This window comes from Euprymna scolopes, chromosome 12, assembly GCF_053919585.1.
Source record: "Euprymna scolopes isolate OS-2025 chromosome 12, ASM5391958v1, whole genome shotgun sequence".
Taxonomy (NCBI): Eukaryota; Metazoa; Mollusca; class Cephalopoda; order Sepiida; family Sepiolidae; genus Euprymna; species Euprymna scolopes.
Genome location: NC_136493.1, coordinates 50,437,732 through 50,454,325, shown reverse-complemented (window position 1 = coordinate 50,454,325; position 16,594 = coordinate 50,437,732). Strand labels below are relative to the sequence as shown.

At 34.2% G+C, this 16,594-nt stretch overlaps 1 protein-coding gene across 3 annotated transcripts in view; it reads left to right on the top strand.

The window, feature by feature from the left end:
* Positions 1 to 16,594, top strand: part of LOC145291281 (uncharacterized) — a 682,583-nt gene that overhangs the window by 111,700 nt on the left and 554,289 nt on the right. Inside the window, exon 1 of one of the 3 annotated variants that reach the window (XM_080136927.1) lies at positions 14,914 to 15,099. The exons of the other annotated variants lie outside the window; for them this stretch is intronic. Coding sequence (XP_079993053.1) covers positions 15,037 to 15,099 — 63 coding nt within the window. The 5' untranslated portion in view covers positions 14,914 to 15,036. Of the gene's footprint in view, positions 1 to 14,913; positions 15,100 to 16,594 lie in introns of those variants that run through there. 3 annotated transcript variants of the gene reach the window in all.

Here is a 16,594-nt window from a genome sequence, read left to right as displayed (position 1 = left end):
ATTTTTTAAAAAAGTTTTTATTTCTGATTTTTTTTAAGCGGGTGTGGTGTTTTTAGTTACTATTTCTACAACATAAAAGAATTATCTTTACTAGTTTATTTATTAGTTAAAAATTGCAAATTGAAACGAATTCTGAGAAAAACTTTTTCTAATGAATATAAATGATTTCTGTTTGTTATTGTCCGTTGTGATATAAATAATTGCGTTCGCGACGAGAAGTGTGACGTGTTTAACAAACCCACATCACTCAAGAGAACCTCTAAACTATTGACGCGAGAACGAACCTGCCTTACACCTCTGGCTATTAGCATTGGCAAGCACACTTACTTTTTTAAGATTTCAACACAGACGTTCTTATAAATAATAATGATATGAACTCTACCAACCTCACAAACGAACTCGTATTCTTATCTACGTACGCACGAACTTTTGAATAACGTTTTCCTATTATGGACTCCTGATACTATTTCCTGCACCCAGACTAATAAACTTATATACCTTTGTTTACGTTGCTCAGTCGTAAATATGATATTTAAATTTATGCAGATTTCGATTTATAATTATAGAGCCAATTATCTATTGATTATTATATTGTACCCAATTAGTGATTTCAAAAGTTAAAAAAAATATGACTTGGGTCTTATCAGATCGAATCGAAAATAAAACATTTAGCTATTAGATAAGTACTGCATTTAAACACTTGTATATTGTATATCTGACGATTCTTTACCGTAAAATTGTGCAGGCGTTTAACTAGAAAAATGTGATATATATATATATATATATATATATATATATATATATATATATATATATATATATATATATACAGGGTGTTTCAAAAGTCTTGGGAACATAACGATTTTTAATAACTCAAAAACTATTAGGAGTTGAAAAATGAAATTGGTACCGTTGGAAAGGTTAAAGTTTCAAGTTTTGTGGGGAATCTTCAAAGTTGCTCAATATGAGCACCACTCGTCACACGGCAGACATCTAGTCGATAGTTAATTTCCTGCCAAACGCGTTCCAGCATCTTGACGTCAATGGTTCCCACAACTGCCGTTACTCGAGCCTTTAGTTCGTCAATATCTCTTGGAAGGGGCGGCACATAGACTTGTTGCTTGACAAAGCCCCAAAGGAAAAAGTCACACGGGGTAAGATCTGGAGACCTAGGAGGCCAGGGCATGAGAACGTCATCACCTCGCCCAGATTTCCCAATCCATCTACCAGGCAGCCTTGTGTTAAGAAACTGCCTTACTCTAGGACTCCAGTGTGGTGGTGCACCATCTTGTTGAAAAATGAAGTCATCAGATTCTGCTTCTTCCAACTGAGCCATTAACCAGTCTTCCAGCATGTTGAGATAGGATTCACCAGTGATAGTTGCCTCTTCAAAGAAGAACGGTCCATAGACACCTTTCTTGGAAATTGCACAAAACACGTTCACTTTTGGTGAATCTCGCTCGTGCTCAAGTAGTTCATGAGGATTCTCAGTACCCCATATGCGAGTGTTATGCTTGTTAACTTTGCCATTCAGATGGAAGATCGCCTCATCGCTAAAAACAAGCCGGTCATCAAAGCCGTTATCTTCCAACTTCTCTTGCATTGCAATGCAAAAGTCACGGCGAAGTGGCTTATCAGTGTCCTTCAACTTTTGGACCAACTGGAGCTTGTAAGGTACCATTTGCAGTCGTTTCCTTAAGACACGCCAGACAGTTGCTGGAGCAAGCTGAAGTTCCCTGCTGGCTCTTCTCACTGATTTACGGGGGCTCCGCTGATATGCTGTCCGAACTTGCTCAACTGCATCTTCTGAAGTTGAAGGGCGACCTGTTCGCTACTTGGGCACAAACACCCATCTTTCACAAATTTAGCATGCCATCTGACAATGGATTTCCTTTCAGGGTCTTCTTTTTTTAAATTTCCTGCGAAATGCACGCTGAACACATGTCCACAATTCAGTCTTTGCAAATTGGAGGACGCAAAATGCCTTGTCTTGTTTAGAGAACGCCATTACTGCACCTGAGAAAGATAAGACGAAAATCATTAGTATGACCAAAAACTTGACTAAGCAAGCTTTAAAATGGCGCCAGTTTCATTTTTCTACCTGGAATAGTTCATGAGATATACGCATTTGTAATGTTCCCAAGACTCAGTATAACCCCGGAATATGGCATTAAAAATTAGTAACAAAATACAGTACAGAATTATATACACGTGTATATAATCAAATAACATTATAAATAGCACTATAAGGCTAGGCAAATATCGTAAAAAAAAGAAATCGTATTTCACATCGTAACCTGAAAAAAAAACGTATCCACAGACACCGTATCCCGGGGTTCTTATATATATATATATATATATATATATATATATATATATATATATATTGCATTCCTTGATAAAAATAAAGTTCTCGTAAATTTATTAATCTACGGAATTTAAATCCAAATTTACATATATATATATATATATATATATATATATATATATATATATATAAGATTCAAGCAATATATTTAAGATTCAAGCAAGCAAGGACGTTCCACAGAGTTTTATAATTATGAAGATAATACCAATTTTGTATGTTTTAACTCAAAGACTTATAAAGCCGACTTTCTTTATCAACGAACATTTATTATCTTAATTACTAATTATTACTGTTATTTGTTGAATCAAGTTGATAAATACAGTATAACATATTAGGCGTGGGTATTTAGTCAGCAATTTACTTAAATAAATATATTTCCACTGCAAATATATGTACATTCTTTTGACTAAGTAATAAGTCAACTTTGCATTACCATTCAATGTAGTTATCTTCGTTTGGATTAATCATTTTCACAGAAGAACCATATCTGGAAATATAAGTTTTGCATACCTCAAACTTTTATTATTTTACTATTATTTATTTGTATCACTGGACGCCCCCAACGCTTGAAGAACCTTGTTTTCTCCATTTGCTGGCCAGCAAACGTCCTAAACTATCATTTGCATAGGTTTTTAAACTGACGGAAAATTGGTTTACACATTCGTTATTAGATAGATTTTTGGATCGGAATACCTCTGATAAGTATCGAAAATCGTCGTCAATCGATGATCGAAAAGTCCGATTAAAGAAGGAATAGCCCGATTTAAGTTAATCTATCTATATATCTAAGAAAAGCGAAATTGTGTGTGTGTGTGTGTGTGTGTACATTTCACTAATAAACTACTCTGTCAATTTTCAGTCTACAGACTCAAGATTTGACATAAGGAGTATTGAGATTTGGGAATTTGTTTTTTATCGGTTTTCGGCTAGAAATTTATCTGTCAAGGGATCAAAATTCAACGATTTGGCATTTGAGAACTCTACCAAACTTTTGGGTTTAAAAACTTGAAATTTTAGATGTAGGTTATTTGGACATAGATCAATCATTTTAATTTGATTTGGGTCTAAAATTATAAATGTTTAGGGGTCAAAACTTGGGTCACAGTTAAAAAAAAAATTGACCTCTGCTGTCCCTAAGAAATTACTCAGCCAATTTTTGGTCGAAACATTTGAAATTTTACATAAAGAGTATTCAGAAATAGGGAAAGCTTTTCAATCATTTTGGTAGCAAAAAATTTGTCTGCGACGAAGTCGAAACTGAAAGAGTTGACCTATGCAGACTCTACCAAACTCCACCGCCAATTTTGGGTCTAAACACTTGAAATTTTAGATGTAGGTTACCTGAACATAAGTCAAACTTTTAATATATATATATATATATATATATATATATATATATATATATATATGCACATAAAGTTATGAACAGTAAATAGGGCCCGAGCAAAGCCGGGATGAGCTGCTAGTATATTTACAAAAGTGAAATTGTGTGTGAGTGTTTGTGTGTGTGTTTGTGTGTGTGTGTGTGTGTGTGTGTGTGTGTACATTTCCCTACCAAACTAATCTTTTCTAATTTTCAGTCTATAGACTCGAGATTTGACATAAGGGGTATTGAGATTTGGGAAAATCTTTGTAACCGGATTTCAGCCAGAAATTTAGCTGTCAAGGGGTCAAAGTTCAACGATTTGACCATTGAAAACTCTACTAAACTTCTCCGCCAATTTTGGGTCTAAACACTTGAAATTTTAGATGTAGGTTACCTGGACATGAGTAAAACTTTTTAATACATGTATACATATGCACATAAAGTTATGAACATTACATAGGGTCCGAGCAAAACCGGACTGAACTGCTAGTATCTTATAAAGTCTAAAATCACACGTGCTTTTGAGAAGTTTTATTACCGCACAAGCAGAAAGTTCCAGCGTATAAAATCAACAATTGGTCTTTGATGAAAGAGAAGCGCGTTTGAAATGAAACTTTCTGTTTAGAACGCAATGGAATCATGATACTTAACGTTTACGTTTTAAACAATAATTCAAGTCATTATATAAGCATATAATTTTTTAAAAAATCAACGGTAGGTCTTTGATAAGACAGGGGCGCGTTCGAAATGAACGTTTCTGTTTGGAGGACAACTGAACAATAATACTTGAGTTTTGTATTTAAAAATTTAATTCAAGGCATTATATAGAGATATAATCTTGTAAAATCAAAAGTTGGTTCTCTACAGTGCAATGTAGACTACAATGTACTGTGGACTAATTCACTGCAGAAGGGTGCATGTAAAGTTTACTCCAGGTGCATTGCAGTGGGTCCCCAACTAGAGCAGGCAATCAATCGATTTGATTGACAATGGGCAATTTCACCGATTTCGATGACAATATAATATTGTGAAAAACAACTGTTGATCCTCATTCAATCCCGGACAATGTCGGGTCTCCATGCTAGTATCTAGTATGTAAAAGATGATATAAATAGAAATGGTATATAAATGGTCATGCAAAGAAATTAAAATAAAATTCAAAATCTGAACTATTTTCATTTTCAGATGGGACCACACTATGTTCCCTAAAAACCTTTTGAATTTACCCGAAAGAAAATGAAAGATGGAGGAATATTTATTAAATGAGACCCAATAACTGTTGTTAAAACTTCGCAAAATTTGAACGCATCTTATATTTTTAATTTATAGGGACTACAAAATATAAAGTACATGTCACCTCTGAATGTGTGAATGTAGCAGCTGACACATTCACCGTTGATGCAAATTCATTCATTCAACTTTTTTCTCAGTCAACAAAAACATTGACCTTAGGTCAAGCTGTTCGAGAAAGAAAATAAAACTAGTCATTTCATTTCTTTTATGCTTCTAATAAGTCTACTGGCCTAAATACGCAAATGGTAATTTACCTTGTTTTTATTTCACGTTTGTCATGTACAAAGTACATGTAGACACTATATATATATGCCTACGTATATATATATATATATATATATGCCTACGTATATATATATATATATATATATATATATATATATATATATATATATATATATATATATACATACATATATATATATACGGGTAGTCTAGTATATATTAGCAATATCTACTGTTGCTTTTATATGCCTGACCTCTCTGCTTATGCGGTTATGATGGTTTGAATTTAAGTTTAAAATAGAAAAAATATCATGGTTCAATTGTGCTTTAAACAGAAACACTAATTTCGAACGCGCCCCATGTGATATAAAAAACAAACTATTATTGATTTTATATGTCAGATCTTTCTGCCTGCGTGGTAATAAAACTTTTCAAATGCACTTGTGATTTTAGGCCGTGTAAGATGTTTACTTTGGTCAAAATCGCCTGTTTCTTTTTCCATGGGATTTTTTCAATTATCAATTATCGAAATTTTCAAACACATTTCGATACAAAACATGTCTAAGATCACTGCCAGATACGTAAAGTACATTTATGTGAAATTTCACACACACACACACACATATATGAATTTTTATCTGCAAAGTATACGCAGGCCCCCCCCATATATATATATATATATGTGGTCAACTCTCAAAACTAACAGATGACGTGCTGATTGGGAAACCTTCAGAAAACTTTTTATTACCCTGTTGAACAATGTGGAACCGAGGTAACCGCTTTTACAACAACAGATAAGGCTGACCTTTACTCAAAACCCCATCTTGGATTCTGCAATCTCTCCCTAATTTAACTCTTCGAATGAAAACCACACTAGATTATTTGATTCATCACCCTTATTGTGTCTTTGTAACCATAAAAAACCATGCACACGGACCAGATGACATTCCTACTATAATTATAAAGAAATGCTACAATATTTTCTTTATTGAAGATACAGCCACTAGTGTTTCATACCTACGGTATTTCAGTGTGGGAAATGATAATTACTGCCGATTGAAGATTCGAACACAGTTTTTTAGGCACCTCTGACTATTTAACCTGGTATTCCGACCCAAGGCAACCATCGAAGTATATATATATATATATATATATATATATATATATATATATATATATATATATATATATATATATATAAGAAAACAGTTAATAAAACATGTTAAAAAACACTTTGAAATGAGTTAAAAACATATTTAATATGAAAAGGAAACACTTGATAAATGGATAGTCCTTAATCCGCGGAGTTTCGAAGAAATACTCTCCTTCTCATCAGAGGGTAGGAATTAGCAAAATGCGGGATCGGATTTTGCATTCAGAAGTATTTGATGAAACAACAAGTAAGTCAAAGATCTTACTTGAAAACAAAATAAGTTAAGCAGAGGGAATGTGGTAAAGAAAAAGGTGATTAAACATGAATGGAAAGTCTGGTGGAAGATAAAAAATCCAGTGACGGTAAAATCCAAGAAAGTTAAAAGAATTTCTATTTGTACAAGTAAAATCCAAGGAAATCCCGTAATTGGAAGAAGATGGTCCATAATAATCCAAAGGCAGAAATCCATGGAATAATTCACAAACATGTGTACAAAGAAAAAAAAAATAATATTAATAAAAGAAAAATAAGATGTGCTTTTCACTCTACTTCCGAGATATATATATATATATATATATATATATATATATATATATATATATATATATATATATATATATACTAGCAAAAGTACCCGTCGTTGACTGGGTTCAAAAACAGCCTACAGAAAATGGACTCTGATTTATGAAAGTATGATAAGTTATGAAAAGGAAGGGTTGTAAAGAGATAGCTTCGAATTTGGGGGCATCAAAACCAAAGCAAAATATGATGAAAGTAAAAATAAAATAGATAAACCCCATAATTTATTATACCATACCTGTTCACACAGAAACACTTATCACAATATTGTGTGGATCTATATTAAAAATCTTGTAAAACTTTGTGACATATTTCCATTCTATGGAGGTCAGGCGCGAACGAACACCCCATAATTTTATTATACCATATTTCTTCAAACTGAAACATAATTATCAAAGTATACTTACGCAGATAGATATGAAAAGTCTTTATTAAAGTTTGTGCCTATTTCCATTCTATGGAGGCCAGGCGCGAACGCAGACCCCACAATTTTATTATGCCATCCCTATTTAAGTTAAAACATACTAATCAAAGTATTATTATGTACATCTATATCGTTTTTTTTAAGTTTTAAAATTTTTTATTTCCATACTTTGTGAACCAGGCGCGTACGCAGACCCCACAATTTTAATGAATCATCATTATGCCAGATCAAACATACCCATTCCTGTGTCTCGATACATCTTCTATCATTATATGTGATCAGTTTTCAACCTTATAGCAGCCTATTCGTGACCAGATACACACACAGACGTTCAGCTTTATATTATAAACATATATATATAAACACACACACACACACACACACACACACACACACACACACACACACATATATATATATATATAGGTTTGTGCAAAAATAATGTATTTTTTTGACGTTCAACTTCAAAAGATCATAACTCCTTTCATAATAAACTTATTAATCGAAATCAGAACCACTAGAATCGACACGTTTTTGCCAACGAGAGACAAGTTTATTTATTCCATTAGCATAGAAATACGGAGTTCTGAAAGCGATGAAGTCATTGAAGGCCGATTCGGCATCATCTCGGTTTTTGAAGCATTTTTCACGTATGAAGTTGTCGAGATGCTTGAAAAAGTGATAATCGGTGGGAAACTTTTTTGACTTTCCTATCTGCTTTAAATGGTGGACGATTGTTGAGTGGTCGACCTGGAGTTCAACAGCAACTTCTCGTGTGGTTTTGCGAGGATCGCCTTCAATTAACGCTTTCGTTATCAACCGCAGTATGCCGGCTGCAACCGTCATAATCTTCGAGGCTCTGTCACCATTGTGAAATTTGTTGAACCAATGTTGTGCCACACGCCCGTAAGTGGTTCCTGGGCTAAACGCATCATTTATATCACAAGCTGTCTCAGCAGCTTTTCGGCCTAGTTTGAACTGGAACAAGAAAATCGTGCGGATTTGACTTTTGTCCATGCTGTCGAAAAACTTCCAAAAAATGAATGAAGAGATTGAGAACGGTAACGAATAACACGATTTGATAGAGCGAACAACGCGCTTCAAAATGATATATAACATGGCTACATATATCAGTGAATTAATTCAGATATCATATATAAAAGTAACCTATATGAGAAAACGACATTGTTTTTGTACCAACCTAATATATATATATATATATATATATATATATATATATATATATATATATATATATATATATATATGAATGATATGTAGGTGCATAAGAAGACTAGCAATATAGAATGACACATCACTGATATATCGCATTTCTACAGTAAAAACATACATCACTTCAATACATACATTGCTACACATATCTATCTCTCTCTCTCTCTCTCTCTCTCTCTCTCTCTGTATATATATATATATATATATATATATATATATATATATATATATATATATATATATATATATGTTAGCATGGGTGCCTGGCGTTGCCCGGGTGTTTGGAGGTGTATGTTGAGCAAAAAAAAAAAAAAAAGGCGATCAATTTATTTTAACTTTTACCCCTATTATGACCCCATAAATTTTATTTTTGGGCTCAAATCAAGTTATTAAGTTAGATCCATGTCCAAGAAACCTATATCTAAAATTTCAAGTGTTTAGACACAAAATTGTCGGAGGAGTTTGGTAGAGTTCTCCAAGGTCAAATCGTTGAACTTTCACCCCTTAACAGCCAAATGTCTGGCCGAAAACCTATTACATCGATTTTCCCAAATCTCAGTACCCTGTATATCAAATTTCGAGTCTGTAGACTAAAAATTGACAGAGTTATTGCGTAGGGAAATGTACAGACGCAGACACGTTCACGTTTATAGATATACTAGTATTTTAGCCCAGCGTTGGCCGGGTGTTTGGATGTGTATGTTGAGCAAAAAAAAAATAAATAAAGTGGTAGTAGGAAAGCAAGTTCGAAACCGTATCGCGAAGGAGGGGAAAAAACGACCACCGCCAAACCTTAATTGATTTATGTTTAAATTAAGCCTAGACAATCGAAAGGAGAGGATGACTTTCAAAAATATCGGCGAAAAAAGTGACACCCTCCTGTAGAAAAGTGCCTAGTTGAAGGTGAAGATATTAATGTTTTCAGCCAATTTTTCGATATTTGTTGTATGAAAGGTCGAACTTTAAAACAATACTGATCTTCGTAAAATCAGTCGCCTCTGTCGAAAGTTTTAGGCAGACATGCAAACATACATACTTTTATATATTGGTAACTAAACATTTTCGACCCAAACTGACGAAAAAGCTTCCCGATCTCTGAATACCCTTTATGTAAAATTTCAAATGTTTAGACAAGAAATTGTTTGAGTAATTTGGTTGAGACCGCAGAGGTAAATTTTTTTAAAAACTTTGACCCTTATTATGACCCCTTAAAATTTATTGTTTTGGGCTCAAATCAAGTTATTAAGTTAGATCCATGTCCAAGGAACCTATATCTAAAATTTCAAGTCGTTAGACCCAAAATTGGTGGAGAAGTTTGGTAAAGTACTCAAAAGTCATTTTTAACCCTTAACAGCGAAATTTCTGGCCGAAAACCGATCACAAAGATTTTCCCAAACCTCAGTACCCTGTATATCAAATTTCGAGTATGTAGACTTAAAATTGACAGTTATTACGTAGGGAAATGTATACACACACACACACACACACACACACACGCACACACACACACACACACACACACACACACACACACACACACACACGTTCATGTTTATAGATATACTAGCATTTCGGCTCGGCGTTGCCCGGATGTTTGGAGGTGTATGCTCAGCAAAAAAAAAAAAAAAAAAAAAAGCGGTCAATTTTTTAAACTTTGACCCCTATTATGACCCCTTAACATTTATTGTTTTGGGCTCAAATCAGGTTATTAAGTTAGATCCATGTCCAAGGATCGTATATCTAAAATTTCAAGTGTTTAGACCCAAAATTGTCGGAGGAGTTTGGTTGAGTTCTCCAAGGTCAAATCGTTGAACTTTCATCCCTTAACAGCTAAATTTCTGGCCGAAAATCGATCACATCGATTTTCCCAAATCTCAGTACCCTGTATATCAAATTTCGAGTCTATAGACTAAAAATTGACAGAGTTAATGCGTAGGGAAATGCATACAAACACACAAACAGACACACACACAGACACGTTCACTTTTATAGATATATAGATATAAGGGATAGGTATCACATCACTTCAATATCCCGATATTCTACAATCAACATATATATGTATGTATATATATGCATGTATATATATGTATGTATATATATGTATGCATATATATATATGTATGTATATATATGTATATATATGCATGTATATATAGGTATATATATGCATGTATATATATGTATTTATATATATTTATACATATATATATGTATATTTATGCATATATATATATGTGTGTGTGTATATATATATATATATGCATATGTGTATGTGATGTATTATAACTGTAAGAATAATGCATTCTTTTGAAAATAACTTAGCGTAATTGTAGCTGTAAAATGAGCTCCATATATGCCATTTATTTCCCCCTCTACGAGGGACCAAAAGAGGCACTTTGGAATGGACACAAAAGTAACCTGTATAGCTCCGTCGGCAAAATGATTTTATTTTATCTATTTTTAGCGTTCAGAGATTCAGAGATGGAGGCCAATTAGGGTTATTGCGTAGAAAAAAAAACAAGAAAGAAAAGAGAAGGAAAGGCTGACAGAAAGATAAAAGAAAATACAAATACCACCCAGAGGAGCAACGAAAAAAATGAAAATAAGAGGACCACGAATATCTTTGTTTCGTTCAGAAAGAAGAAAAAAGTGAGACGAGACTCGGACGTGCTTCCGGTTGTTTTAATTATTGTATACGGTTCTTTGTGTGTGCGTTTTTAGTCTTGGACTGAGCGTGAGGAGCTGAGTATAGATCCGTGTCAGGCCAACGTCGATTGGAAATCAGTAGAAAGCACAAACTCTTTGATTAATTTGGTTACTAGTGGGTGCGAACAGACCGATCGTTATTTCTGGACAGGAAATTACAAAACAAAACAAAATGGATGAAAAGAAAAGACACAAATAAAACTAAAGAAGAGATGAAAAAAAAATTTCGTGACTTAGTAAATTCAGGGTAATATTTTGTCACAAAGAAATTAAACAAGATCGCTATTCCAAAGATTTATTTAATTTTTGTAAAATTCAATTTTCACCCCAAACAAGTCACAGTGCCATTTTGAAGTAGGAGGCTACTATCGGGGACATAATTTGCATGGGTATTATGAAGGGAGATGAGTAGCAAGATGTCTGTTCATATTACACTTGAACTTCTGCATGTCAGTACAGTTGGGAAAGCAGAATCCCGGAAGGGAGTTCCAAATCTAACAGTTCTGAGGAAGAAACTGTTGGAGTAGAAGGCTTTCTTACACCTAGGGATAATAGTGAAAGGGTGGGATTTAGCTGCTTGTCGGGTTTGTCGGGGGTATTCACGTCGAGGTGGTACAAGTGTTTGTAGTTCATCAGAGCAAAGTACTTGTAGAACAGGCAGAGGGATGCAACATTTCGTCGATGGGACAAAGATGACAGTTCAGGACCTATCAGGTTGGCGACTCTCTTTTGAACCCCGTCCAGGAGTGAGAGACAAGCAGCACCAGCCCAAATGTGACAACAGTATTCCATATATGGGCGAATGGTGGCCTTATAGAGGAACAGAATACTTTCAGGCGTAAGTAGTTTTCTAGTACGGTCGAGAGAGCCCACCTTCTTCGCAGCAGCCTTAACAATGCTCTCAATGTATCTAATCCAGTTCATGTTCCTTGTAAACGTTAGGCAGAGGAGTTTAAAGGAAGTCCTTTCGGGTAATGTGTTCTTGCCATTGCTATTAGTGGTAGAGGTTTCTTGTAATTATTGAAGGAAACAAGCTTAGTCTTGGTAGCATTGAATGCGACCATCCATTTTTGTCCCAATTCTACTACAGATTTGAAGTCATCCTCTAGTGTTTCTGCCATTTCCTTAGATATGTGTTCATTTGTTTTCCCTTCGTGCCTGTTATAGAGAGTGGTGTCATCAGCAAATATACCCATCCCAGAAACAATTTTATCAGGGAGGTAATTTATGAATATCAGGAATAATAAAGGTCCAAGGATAGACTCCTGAGGTACTCCCGCATTTATATCATATTGTTTAGATGTACGACGGTCGAGGGCAACCTAGATTTTTTTCTCTTAAGAAGGATTTAATTACATTATGTATTCTTCAAGTGATACCATATGATCTAATTTTCCTTAAAAGAAAATCGTGCCATAATCTGTCAAAAGCCTTAGATATATCGAGGGCCACCACTCTACCCTCTCCTGTTTTGTCCAGTGAACGATATATACGTTCACAGATTACAGTTAGGATATCTGCTGTGGAACGGGCTTGCCTAAATAATACTGATTGTCGGTCAGGAGTTTAGCAGCTGCAAGGTGATGGACCAGAGCTTGATTAATTAAGGACTCAAATATTTTGGCGAAAAACGGAAGAAGGTTAATGGGGCGATAATTTACTGGATCAGTTCTTTCGCCAAAATTCTTGAAAACTGGTACCACAGAAGCGGTTTTCCAGCAGTCAGTAAAGCAAGATTTGTTAAGGCATTTATTGAAAAGTTTGGAGAGAACTGGAACAACCCCAGCGGAGCATTTTCTAGTAGCATAGCCGGGATGAGATCGGGCCCACATGCTTTTGAGGTGTCTAGGTTTTTTATGATACCATGTACCTGAGAAGGGGTGATTTTCAAATTATCTAGTGTGACGTCTGTCTGCAAAGTAAAGTCTGGGAGGGATTGGTGTGCCGGGTCCAGTGTGGAGTTTGGAGCAAACTGACTGGCACGCAGGTCAGCCTTCTCGGTTGCCGTGCAAACAACCTTATGATAGTTTGATAGTGGGGGAATCGTTGACTACCCATTATTTACTACACTGTTGTAGATTTTCCAAAAATCACGGTTTCCTAATTTCTGTGCTTCAGTGCGTTTTCTAGTGGTGTCAATGTATTCTGGCTTAGCTATCGCTATTTCTCTCTTACAATTACTTCTAGCTCCTATGTACTTCTGTCTGTTTGAACTGGACTTATGTCGGTTGAATCCGCGGTACGCATGCTGCCTTTGATCAATGGCAGCTGCACAGGTAGAATTAAACCATTGGGGAGAGTGGGGTTTGCTATAGAATTTTCGTGTGGGAACATGTGCTTCAATTGCAGTTTTGAACCATTCAGTGGTCTCATTTGCGCACTGTTCGGTTGGAAGAGAAAATATATTCCCCATGAGGCATCTGTGCTGAGATCACTGATGGCTTCCCAGTCAGCCTTTTTGTAATACCTTGTTGTTTTGAGCTGTGGGTCTTCAGTTTTGGGTCGGGAACTTAGAGCGATTTCTACCATTATCACAGCGTGATCAGAATTCCCGAGTGGGCTGTGGGCATTCGTTACACAATCATCGAGAACTGTGGTCAGAAATAGATCTATAATGAGGCATGTTGATCTTGCTGATCTGGAAAACGTGTCGGAAATGTAACCGTCTGAGATAGGGAACGAGATATAGAGAAACTATGTGTTGTGCTACCAGCTACGTCTGTGTAAGTAGAGAATCCAAGCCAGTTACTGTGGTGGACATTGAATCACCAAATACATGTGCTTGTGCGCTAGCATCGAGGGAGAGTGCTATATTTATGCTGCCAGAGACTTTCACGCAATACATTACCATCCCTTCACGCAAAAACTGTATTATAGCACAGTCAAGGAAACAGGAAACGGTGAGGGAATTTCAAAGTCTAGCAGTTCGAAGGGAGAAACTATTAAAGTAGAAGCCTTTCCGGCATCTAGGAACTTCAACAGCAAAGGGATGAGATTTGGCTGCTTGTTGGCTGAGTTGAAAATATTCATCGAAAGGGCATGAGTGCTACGAGTTTATCGTATCTAGATAAATAACGAGTGTGAACATTGGCAAAGCATAATAGATATGCTTGACGGAGTTTATACGCTAGTTGCGTAGGTGATATCATACGAGTTTCATTTCTTAATTTTGTGGTATGATTATTTTTTATTCCTAGCCATGCTGACTAGATAAATTATGTATTTACTGGTATTACGTGCTCAAACATTAGCATTAACAGCAGACAAAGCAGGATAAAACAAAACATACTGTCAGAAATAAATTCTAATATTAAAACATTGGACATTTATTAATTCAGGCCAATTTAAGATTGAAAAAACAAAACAAAAACAAAACAAAACAAAAACAAAGCAAAACAAATAAACAAAAAAACATATTCATCAAAGATGCGATTTTTCTTTTTACCGTGCGACCAACAACGTCCCGTTCGTTGCTAGTCAATGCGTGACATCATTTCCGACGTTAGTCCGCGAACACCGACGCCTGTGATACGTCACTTCCGGCGATTCGGAAGCATCAGTTTTCATTGGATTACGAGCGGCGAGCAGACTCACATTTCTCTGTGCTTTTTTTTTTTACGTTTATTTTATTTGAATGTATTTCGTGTATTTGTTTGTTTATTTTCTCTCTCTCCGACTAATCGACAATGAAGAACTCATTCGAAGTACGGAACTTAGCAATTTTGGATCACACATACTCCGAAACAACGGTAGAGTAACTTTTTATTATATTTGACCAAGTTTTCATATATATATATATATATATATATATATATATATATATATATAGACAGAGAGAGAGAGAGAGAGAGAGAGAGAGAAGGAGAAAGATATGGATTAGTAGAAGGAATATATATATATATATATATATATATATATATATATATATATATATATATATATATATATATATATAAATGTTTGGAGGTAAAGAATTTATATACAGTTTTGAAAATAATAAGCGGAAGTTTCTCAAGAACTCTTTCGGCTATCATCTCATCAGGAGAAAATCGACAGCGTACAAAATAATATTATGTCGAAAATAAAGAGTTTTACTGGGGAACTTATTGAATGTGCCAAAAGTACGGGGACTCTAAAATAAATTTATTAACGTTTAAAAAAAAAATATATTATATTATTTTGTACGCTATCGATTTTTGTACGGTATATTATTTTGTACGCTATTATATAGTTTAAAAAATATATATATTATATTATTTTTTACGCTAATGATTTTCTCCTGATGAGATGAGAGCCGAAAGAGCTCTTGAGTAACTTCCGCTTATTATTTTCATAACTGTATATATATATATATATATATATATATATATATATATATATATATATATATATATATATATATATATATATATGTATGCACACACATAAAAGTTTTGTATTTCGTCTAACAATTTGTGCAAATTAAAATAAACATTTTTCGTAATCTCTTTTTTGGCTAAATATCATGGAACTTAATATCTACAGCGATAACACAGAAGTTAAATATTATGCATACACACGCGTATATATATATATATATATATATATATATGTGTGTGTGTGTGTGTATCTATATATATTATACATGTGTACATACATATATATAATATCTGTCTATATGTATGCCTACATCTTTTTATATACAAAGATATGCTTGTCTATACACATGCATATATATGTGCTGACACATACATACATATAAATACGTAGACGTATATATACGTAAATATAAGTACACTTATTTGTATATGTATGTATATCACGTATATACATATATATATACATATATATATACATACATATATAGACGTCTGTATAGTAGCGTAAGTATATCAACATATATGTTTATATATGTACATATATATGTTGTATCTATATATGCATGTTCCTATTTATACGTGAACATGTGTATATATATGTGTACATGTATGTATGTATTCACTTATAACTTTGTATATAACTATGCACCTATGTATAAGCATATCTACATCAAAACGCAGATATGGGTTTATACATGCATTAATGGATACGTATGCGTATATAGGCATAAATATATGTGCATAAACATAGATTCATATATATATATATATATATGTATATTTATTGCGTTTATGTGAGTATCGCTTTTTGAATGCATAATATATATATATGCGTGTGTGTGTTTGTGTGTGTGTATACGATATCTATAAGTCTTGTATTTTATAC